Here is a 10,678-nt window from a genome sequence, read left to right as displayed (position 1 = left end):
GGACAGTGCTTAGCAGTGATTCGATTTCTGACTGGGACTTTCCATACAACTTCAGATCGTCCATGTACAGCAGATGGTTGATTTTACTTGATGTTTTAGATGTTTGGTATCCGAGGCCTGTTTTGTTTAGTATTTGTGAAAGTGGGGTCATGGCGATTACAAACAACAGAGGGGATAGTGAGTCCCCTTGGAAAATGCCTCTTCTAACGCTAACCTGTTCAAGTGTCTCGCCATTGATTGTTAACTGTGTACTCCACATGCTCATTCAAGTGTCTCGCCATTGATTGTTAACTGTGTACTCCACATGCTCATTGCTTTTTTAATAAAATTATTATTATTATTATTATTTATTCAATTTCTATACCGCCCTTCAAAAAATGGCTCAGGGCGGTTTACACAGAGCATTAGTATTCTCCCTTCATTGCAAAACAAACAGATGTATCAGTAGATTGTAAATAAATAAATTTTAATGATTTTTCTCTGTTCCAGTCCATTATTTTATACATTTATTTATAAAACAGTAGTAACATTTCAGAATCAGAGCATGGTGCATTTTAAAAAAAACATTCTTTTAAAAATGTGTGACTAATTCTCACAATAGGTCAGCCCCTTACTTCTCACACTGGAAGGGGATTTGGTATAGTGGTACCTTCTTCCCATTCTAGTTGGGAACCAGGTATCATATTCACTGCATTAATTTAGACTTAAAACTTGTTGAGTATATAATATACACAACACCATACAGGTCAATAAAGCATGCTGCACTATGGCCTATAATAGCATGGAGGGAGGGAGGAAGAGAATGTACAAACATCTTTCAAAAAGTGTGACCACTGATTCCAAGTACTCAGCATGAGACATCTCACTGGAGCCCAATATTGGGAAGAGAAGTGCAAGAACTTTCTGAAAATCAGATCCTTTCAAGACTGGTTTCACCTGGAAACTGAGGCATCAAAACTTTTTGCTAGATACTTTTGAAGAAGAAAAAAATACCACTTTTAAATCACACCAAATTCCTATGCTTTTCAAAGCCTGCTGGTTCTGAATCATATAGGACTGAAGGTGACATGGTGCCAACCAGATCAGACATTTAAGACCTAAAGCTCCAGGTCTTTACCCTCTCTAGTTTTTGTCTTGCATATTACATTATTTTCTGCCCTTGATGAAGGACAAATACATAACTGGGCCACAGTTTTAACTCTTGAAAAGAAAATAGCATTAAAAACAGGTGGGATTTTTGACGTTCACATCCTATTTCAATGCCATATATTGTCAATCACTCAAGCATTCTGTTTAATGCATGTAAGGCATTTGTAGAACACATAATACTTGCATTGGGTTGAGAAACAAGTCTTCCAGTAAGCCATTCCACCTCTTCCCCCATCAAAATATCTTTACACGATATTTGAGATACAAAGCACAACAGAGCCATATTCCATTGCATTCATCCTATCAACAGGAGCCCCTTTACAATAGATATTCATAGATATTCACTTTTAACATGCTATTTTACTAAGTCATTGTAACTCACTAACTGGCCCACTTCCTGATGCCCTCCTTTTTGCCCATTAAGGCTTCTAATGCCACCTGGATTTTGAAGCTCCAAGGATGCACAACACCCAAAAAGCACTAAATGTGCTATGCATTTTGGTTCCAACTTTGTGATGGCCACTATGGTGTGACATCAATTGACTCAAAATTGGACTGTGTTTCATCTCACATTCCTATGTGCTTATATATGCTTTTCAAGATGACTAGAACTACTTATTATAAGTACTGAAATAGCACAAGCCCCAGTCTAGTGCTATGCTCTTATCGCCACACAGTGGAATGGGGCAGAGGTAGCCTTGCTGTGAGGAATAATCTTTTCTCTCTTTTTAAAATATAGGATGGGAGAATGGTGGTAGATTGGCACTCCACTGTGGATGGGTGGGTGTGAGTGTGTGTGTACAGTCTCTGAAGGAAAGGAATAAAAAGAGGAGGGAGGAAATAGAAATGTTTGACATTGACATGAATAGGGAAACCTATGCCTGCTGATCACAGTGATATATCTGAAACACCATCAAACAGGTATCAATGATACTCATGTAACCATGATCCACAGAACATTCAGTGGTTATAGTTGCTGTGGGCAGGGGGAAAACTGCATTTTTTAAAAGAGCTGTTGACCAAAGTTTGCACATTTCCAGCTGTACCTCAATCACTCACTGGTTTCTCCATTATTCAAGACCCAAGATGTTCACATGCATGCATATTTCACATGAGGTCATACAGCAGCACTGGTTTCATATCTTCAATCTTCTGTTCCTCTGACTCAGAATGAAATAGAAGCAAACTGAGTAATAAATACAATTTTAAATAGGTCCTTGTATTGCAAAATTGCAATATTTCATAGTGCTCTGGCACAAAGGAGTTAAAATACGAATATCTCAATAATACAAAATGCTAATTGCTGTGACATTCAAAACATTAAAACAGCCCCTGGATGAACTTGCAACAGATTTGACCAAAGCAAAATCTTCAGTTTTGTTTTTCAGTTTGTGAATATTCCAATTTCATGGAACCACACATTTCCACCTGAAATCTCCTATTCAAAGTCAGCATCAACCCTGGAGAAAAAAAAGCAACTTTCCCTTCGATAGTGCATCCACTGCTTTTGTGGCTGCTGTGTGGAATGTGTGTCACAGACCTATGCTGGCTTTTGTTTTTGATGTGATTAGTGGTAAGTGACACACAGCATATCCTTCCCCTATGTCAATACCATTTTGTGAATTACCAAGATGCTTACTATTATTATTTTTCCATTTTTAGAAGTTCTACACTCCCCTTCTGAACTGTTCCAGCACAGGAATGCACCTCTAGCTATGCTTTATTTTAAATAGACAAATGCTAGCAAGGCTGCATCCTGCCATTTTATGAACATTTTGTTTTGTTTGAGTTTTCCAAATCTTTGGGAGCTATGTCCACCTCACACTTTCCAATCAAAATTATCCCCCTCATTGTTTCTAACCATACACAGATGGAACATCATGCAATTGTAATGGGGGTGGTGGGGAGGGGGAGGACTTGACTTGAATCGCCCTCAAGATAGAGGGTCCAATTTGGGGTCAAATCACCCCCGATTCGACCCAAATCGTTTTGGATGATTTGAGTACCCTTTTTCCGGGGAGAGCTGGTCTACCAATTGGGGTCAGTGGGTAGACCAACCCTCAGCTCTGGACTTGGCATGTCTGTCCACTTCCTGTCCACCTCAGAAGACTGGTCTACCGGGTAGGCTGACATACTAAGTCCGGAGCAGAGGACTGGTCTACACCGATCCCAACTGGTAGACTAATTCTCCCTGGAAACACAGCACCATTTTGAGGCCCATTTTTCCAGTTCTCCCCGGAAAAACAGGCCTCAAAATGGCACTTGAATAACTCGAATTGATTCGAGTAATTCAAGGTTGATTTGTTGAGGCAACCAGCCAAACTTTCAATGAATCAATTCTTGCTTTAACTGATTGTGCAGAAAAAAAGCTACAAACCATAGAACCAGGGGAGACTGAAGGCACTGTTTTGCCTGAAAGGAATACCTGGTGGCTGTTTGTGGGGTAGTGCTCTACAAACAAGAATTGTTTCAGGAAGGAAGGTGTTAAAAGTCAACTCTCCCTCTCTCAGGGGTTTCTTAGAATCTTAGAAAATAAATTCCTCTCCCTTTCTCCACAGATCCAAATTCAGAAACATTCTAGATAACACTAACAAGGCCTTAAGGCATACATGCTGCAAGTTCAAAAGGACTAGAGTAGACTAGTAAGCTTAATATAATAATCCAAACAATCTCACTTGACACTTCTGCACACTCACAGACATTACCTCAGATCCCCACCTGACTAGATATCTCTCATGTTTCTTTGAGATTAAAAAATATCCTATCTCAGAGCAATTTAACCATACAATCTAGATTCAAGCTATTCCAGTTTGAACTGGCCATCAGGATTCCTTGGTCAGTGCCAGGCTCTACCCAAATATCTCACAGGCCTGATGACACTAAGTGCTCTGAAGAAGGACCGTAGTCTAGCCTAAGGTTATCGAACAATTTAACTAAAAACACCCCTTCTGTGAACTACCCATTGATTGGCAACATTCAGGCACTTAGGAGATTGCTCTTGTCAAAAACAACAGGCCAAGTCTTTGTGAAACACATACATGGAGCACCTCACAGCACAAATGAGGATTTCCATCCAACAGCAAGCTGATGCAAAACACAGGAGGTGGAGGCTGGCAGGAGGCAGGTCCTGGAGTCTTCTAAATTTCCTGAGCTACCAGAGAGACGGAAGAATTGGAGAGAAGACAAGTCAGCCACAGCTTCTAGGGCTGGGCAAAGACAGATGCTGCCGAGCCCCATGGGTCTGGAACTGCAACGTACACCATTCCTAAGACCAACTGGAAGAGTTCTGGAGTTCTGATAAAATGCCCTGAGAAATGGAGGGAGTGGCAAGAGGCATAAAATCCAGTCACTCTCCAGCCAACCAAGACTACTTAGTAGAAATGCAGGCAGTTTAAACTGCAGAAAGAGCAGTTTATCATTCTAGGAGATACCAGATGCCAAAACGCTCAAGTAAGGCTGTGCCACAGTACTTGCTTTCAGAACTGATACAGGTTTATCCCATTTAAGTAATGTTGAGCAATCAGAAAAAGGAGGGTCCCTGCAAAGAGCTCTCCATTTTCATTTGGATTATATAAGAGGGAATCGAAGATAGGATATGCAGGGACCAACTGAAGAGTTAAGTATGCTTGGTACTCCACATCACAAATACATGCAAATCACCAATATATGGTAAACACTTAAAAGCAGAGTGCCACCGAAAAGTGGCTGCTTTTTCTTGGCATGTTATTTTATCTTTATTATCAGAAATAGGAGCTTCACATTTGCCCATTTGGAGGGAGAGTATTGCATACCCCAAAATGCAGACATTTGGCATGATAAGTCCATGTGTGAAGTTGCCCTTAGAGCTATGTTAATCCACAACAGGTCACATTAAAGTTTGCACTAGTTTAATTGAACATGTTTAATTAAACTGTTTTAAAGAAAGGTTTGTGGAGTTGCTCTCAGGAACAAGGAGTGCCTGGAGAAAGGATGGAACTAGACTGCTCCAAGCTAGGCTAATGGGTTATGGCCTCAGTACTTTGAATTGAAATCTCATGTGGACAAAGACTCCAGTCCTATTCAGCCATATTTGTAGGGGAGAAGTGTACATGCAGTCAGAGATGTTTTGGAAATTTTTACTGGAGCCAGTCATGGTAGGAACATAGGAAGCTGCCTTATACCGAGTCAGACATTTGGTCCATCTAGCTCAGTATTGTCTACACTGACCGGCTATGGCACTCTAAGGTTTCAGGCAGGAGTCTCTCCCAGCCCTACTTGGAGATGCTGTCGGGGATTGAACCTGACACCTTCTGCATGCAAAGCAGATGCTATACCACTGAGCTATGGCCTCATCCCCAATTTTCCATTTAGTAGTTTTAAATGGCAAAACAGTTTGTTCATTCTCACTGGTGAATGGCTGCAGTAAAGTTTTCAAAATGCCTCCAGGCATCAGAGGTTGGCATTGCTGGGCAACTGCCATGAGCCCAGGGCTCACAGAAGGGCCTATTGCTATCCTTTGTGCCTAAAGCTTGCACATGGCACAGAAGTGGTATGGTGGTGTTGGAGCAACTATTGCAGGGCCTATCCAACCAGGAGAGGACCTTTTGGAACCTAGAAAGAGCCCTGCCTCGATGTGTGTACACACTTTCCTCCACCCTGAACACATGAGCCTAATTCAGACATTCTTGAAAAGAGACACTGTATTCAGGAATGGTGTCTCAGACAGGGCTAGAAGTCATGCCCTGGCTCCGTCATTCACCTCATCAGCCCACTGCTCATGCTTGCAGCAGCATTTGTCTGAAGAGGTGAACCCCGCTTCCATGATGGCGGGTGCTTCCATGATCAGGCGGCTTGGGCGGCCACACCTCTTCATATGCCACTGTAAGCATCAGTGGTGAGCTGAGGAAGTCACTGATGGGGCCAGGGCAGGACTTCCAGCCCTGTTTGAGTCGCTGTACCTAGGTACACCTGAATTAGGATTCTAGACACACACACACACAAATTAAAAGAATGCAGAGGTGAAGCCCGAGTCAAAATGAGACCACAACAGTCTGGAGTTCTAATGGAGAATGCATACAGTATTCAAAGCCCATAAGAACTTAATGAAGGCTGCTATATCCCATTTGGGCTTCTGACTTTGGAGCGCTTTTGTGAGAGTTATTATATTATCCCTCCATCTCTTCAAGCGACTGATACAAAATCACAGCCCATATCACACTGTTGGTAGCACCACACTCTCCTTGCAGAGTGTACTAGATATCCATGCCCTATGTAAGGCACAGAGTCTCAAAATGGGAGTGCATGATCGCTCCCATCGGCCAGATGGGTGGAAAAGGGAGCACAGTGAGGCTTAGTGGATGCACTGGTCTGCGAGAACAGATTAATGCCAAGTCTTGGTTAAAGCTGCTTTTCAAAACAGGACGAACTGCCACCTGGCCATCAACACCAAAATCACATTGTTGAAATGTGAAGCGGCTTTGCAGGACATGCAGTGTGAAGGCACAGGGCACCTGAGATACGCCTGCAGGAATCAGAAAGGCAGAATTGGGGTGGAAAGACCATGATTATCATGTGGCCATGGCACAACTGCTGGATTTTTGGCAAATCAGGGCATCCAAGGAACATTCCAGGAGCTGGGGTGAACCTTATGCTGAGGCTCCCCCATCCCATCCACACCCTGCTCAAGCAGTCTCCTGTTTAGGATGCAAAGCTGTTTAGTCTCACATGCCCTTGAGTAGGTTTGCAGGGACAAGGCAGAGGGACGAATCTTCACAAACAAACAATATTTGACTCCTAGTCTTTTCTCTCTTAGAGGCTTCTGATCACAGCATGTCTGTGTCCTCCATGCTGAAGCTGCTTCTGCGACTGCTAGCCTTTGAAGCCTCAGGGGACACTGCAGAGAACAAGGGGTCAGAAACCACAGGCAGCATGGTATCTTCCATTAGCATCAAGTCCAGCTCCTTCTTGGACAAGGAGGGGAAGGAGACATTTTGGCTGGCGTCCAGAGGGTCATGGAAGCCCCTGGAGTTGTCGTCAAAACTTAGGCCATGGGTAAAGTCCAGCTGATGATAAGGGGACTGAGGAGGAGCAAAGGAAGGAGGCTGGTGCTGAGTCTCCCGAGTCTCAGGGTGCAATTGCGGCTGCTGCTGGATCTCCGTCGTCCCCTCCTCCCCAGAGACTTCTTGCTTCACAACCTGCTGAGCTAGTTCAGCCATGTTCATGCCAGAGGGTGAAGTGGTTGGTAGCCCGTGGACTCGAGCCTGCATCTCCAGCTCCTATAAGATACACAAGGTACACAAAAGAAAGAAATATGTGTCAATGAGCACAGCAGTCTCATCTGCTCCAGTCACCCTACAATGACCTTACAAATGGGTCATTTGTACCCAGAATGTTGGGGGGCAATATGCTAAATCATTGTAAACCGCTTAGAGAGCTTCCAGCTATAGAGCGGTATATAAATGTAAGTGCTATTGCTATTGCTATTGCTAAATGGCCTGATGTAAACAAACAGTAATTCAGCAAACAGCAGCAACCCAGCCTCTGCAATATATACCTGGGAACCTCTGGGCTGGACTCCTGTAAGTGTGGCTGCCTTTGAAAACTATTGGGAAACCTACACTGGTTGCGACTGCATCCATTTCAATGTATGCAGGCTCAACATCTTTTCTGGCCTATAAAAGAGACCTTAAGATGCATTTTTAAAAGTCTGGCTTTCAGTAATCTTTGAATGTTTTAAAGCATGGTTGTTTTAATAGTTTGTTTTATTATGTTTTTATTGTATTTACTATTGTGAACCACCTAGAGCCTCAGAGTAAGGCAGCATATAAATTAAATAAATATATTATATAATAATAAATAATAAATAATGAAGAAGAAGAAGAAGAAGCTGCTGCTGCTGCTGAAGTTGTCTGTGTCATAAGAACTGCAGTGGCTCACAAATGGTTTAAGAGTGACACTCAAAATGGTTTTGACTTTTAAAACCCTTAGCAGCCTTGATACAATATACCTTCAAGAGTAAAAGGTAGTGTGCTGTCAAGTCAATTTTGACTCCTTGCACCCACAGAGCCCTGTGGTTTTCTTTGGTAGAATACAGGAGGAGTTTACCATTGCCTCTTCCCGCATAGTGTGAGATGATGCCTTTCAGCATCTTCCTATACAAGTGAAACTCAGAAAATTAGAATATCGTGCAAAAGTCCATTAATTTCAGTAATGCAAATTAAAAGGTGAAACTGATATATGAGACAGACGCATTACATGCAAAGCGAGATAAGTCAAGCCTTAATTTGTTATAATTGTGATGATCATGGCGTACAGCTCATGAAAACCCCAAATCCACAATCCCAGAAAATTAGAATATTACATGGAACCAAGAAGACAAGGATTGTAGAATAGAACAATATCAGACCTCTGAAAAGTATAAGCATGCATATGTATTCAGTACTTGGTTTGGGCCCCTTTTGCAGCAATTACTGCCTCAATGCGGCGTGGCATGGATGCTATCAGCCTGTGGCACTGATGAGGTGTTATGGAAGACCAGGATGCTTCATTAGCGGCCTTCAGCTCTTCTGCATTGTTTGGTCTCATGTCTCTCATCCTTCTCTTGGCAATGCCCCATAGATTCTCTATGGGGTCAGGTCAGGTGAGTTTGCTGGCCAATCAAGCACAGTACACTGTATACTTTTCGGAGGTCCGATATTATTCTATTCTACAATCCTTGTCTTCTTGGTTCCATGTAATATTCTAATTTTCTGGGATTGTGGATTTGGGGTTTTCATGAGCTGTACGCCATGATCATCACAATTATAACAAATTAAGGCTTGACTTATCTCGCTTTGCATGTAATGCGTCTGTCTCATATATCAGTTTCACCTTTTAATTTGCATTACTGAAATTTTTGCACGATATTCTAATTTTCCGAGTTTTACCTGTATTGCTGCTGCCCAATAGAGTACCAGCGGGGATTCGAACCGGCAACCTTCTGCTTGTTAGTCAAGCATTTTCCCGCTGTACCACTTAAGGTGGCTCTTCAAGAGTACCTCCTCCTTTATGAGCTTTCCTGTCCACTAAGGTCAGCTGATGAGGGCTTGGTTTGAATCTCTTCCTTATTCAAAGCTAGTTTGGTTGCGACCAAGAGTAGAGCCTCCTCTGTGGTGCCTTTGTGATAGAAATTCCCTTCTTTCTAAGAAGTCTTCAGGCCAACTCTATTTTCTCTTTTAAAAGAATCTCAAATCTTTTAATCCCTTCAGGCATTTTGTACTGACCTGTTGGTTGCTGTGAAATAAGGGTACTCTAATATTGGTTTTATGATGTTTTATCTATGATGTTTTATGTTTTGTGATGTTTTTGTTGATTCCAGTTGAATTATAATAGTGGATTATATTCTTTTTGTTCTGTTTGATATGTTGACAACTACCCTGACAGTTCTCTGAAACTATGTAGCTGAGAAGAAATAGCAATAAACTAATATAGTGGCCAACATCTTAACACTATGCGGATGCAGCCAAAGGTTTCATTCCCACAGTGGCTGCACTCTTGCTTCTGAAGCAGAAGTGCTCATGTGGTGTGTGTGTGTGTCGGGGGGAGATTGGTGAAAATTAGGGATGTGCAAACCGGTTTGAACTTGAACTGATTCAAATTCGAACCGGGTCATTTTGATGGTTCAAATTCGAAGCAAACCAGCCATCAGGTTCGAGCTGCAGGTTCAAATACAAACCAAACTGGGGGTGGTTTTATTTGAACCAGTTCGAACCTCCAAAAGTGGGTGGGGTGGTAGCTGGCACCTGTGGGTACAAATCAAACTGGGGGTGGTTTGAACCTCCAAAAGTGGGTGGGGTGGTAGCTGGCACCCATGGGTACCTACCACCCAAACCCCAAAGCAATCAGACACTCGTATGATTTTTAATGAATTTTTGAAATTTATTTTTATTTTTTTCTCATAGGGTATAATGGGACTTGAACCAGCCCATTGTTCCCTATTGTGGAGCACCCATAGGTGCCAACAACCACCCAGACCCTGAAGCAATCGGACACTGGTTGGAACCCTCTGTACACTACACCACCACTTGCTCTGGGCCACCCCAGCACCCCCTAAATGTCTTTATGTTTTTTCTCCATAGGGAAGAATTGAGCTTTCAGCAGCCCTATAACTGCACTTGGGGGATGCTGGGGTGGCCCAGAGCGAGTATTGGTATAGTGCACACAGGGTTCCAACCACCTGGGTTTTGTTGTTTCTGAGGCGTTCTGAGTGTAGATTCTTTGGTAGCATATGAGATTTTCAATGACAAACCATGAATCCACTCTCATTTGCTAACCTTAAAGACACGTGAACTGCAAAAATCACTTAAGAATCAGCCCTTTGCCCAATTCATTTCAAATAATTCTGGTAGCTTCCTTGCCCCCCTTGGGCACTACCACCCACCAGACTCTGCTCTAGGCCTCCCCTTTCCCCCCAATGTGAAGTGATACATTTGCTGCAATCCTTATTATTCCCTATGAGGAATTCAAAAATATTTTTAAAATTCACCAATAATCAGAATAGTGTCCAATTGCC

The 10,678-nt window shown here is 42.6% G+C and overlaps 1 protein-coding gene across 6 annotated transcripts in view; it reads right to left on the bottom strand.

The window, feature by feature from the left end:
- Positions 1-445: 445 nt before the first annotated feature.
- Positions 446-10,678, bottom strand: part of TFEB (transcription factor EB) — an 89,176-nt gene continuing 78,943 nt past the window's right edge. For all 6 annotated transcript variants that reach the window (XM_053247210.1, XM_053247209.1, XM_053247207.1 and 3 more), the window contains one exon: positions 446-7,403. In XM_053247210.1, the coding sequence (XP_053103185.1) occupies positions 6,951-7,403 (453 nt within the window). In that variant the 3' untranslated portion in view covers positions 446-6,950. The remainder of the gene's footprint in view (positions 7,404-10,678) is intronic.

The sequence above is a fragment of the Hemicordylus capensis genome, chromosome 4 (genome assembly GCF_027244095.1).
Source record: "Hemicordylus capensis ecotype Gifberg chromosome 4, rHemCap1.1.pri, whole genome shotgun sequence".
NCBI lineage: Eukaryota > Metazoa > Chordata > Lepidosauria > Squamata > Cordylidae > Hemicordylus > Hemicordylus capensis.
The sequence above is the reverse complement of the archived record's forward strand: the minus strand, read 5'-3'. Positions and strand labels throughout refer to the sequence as shown.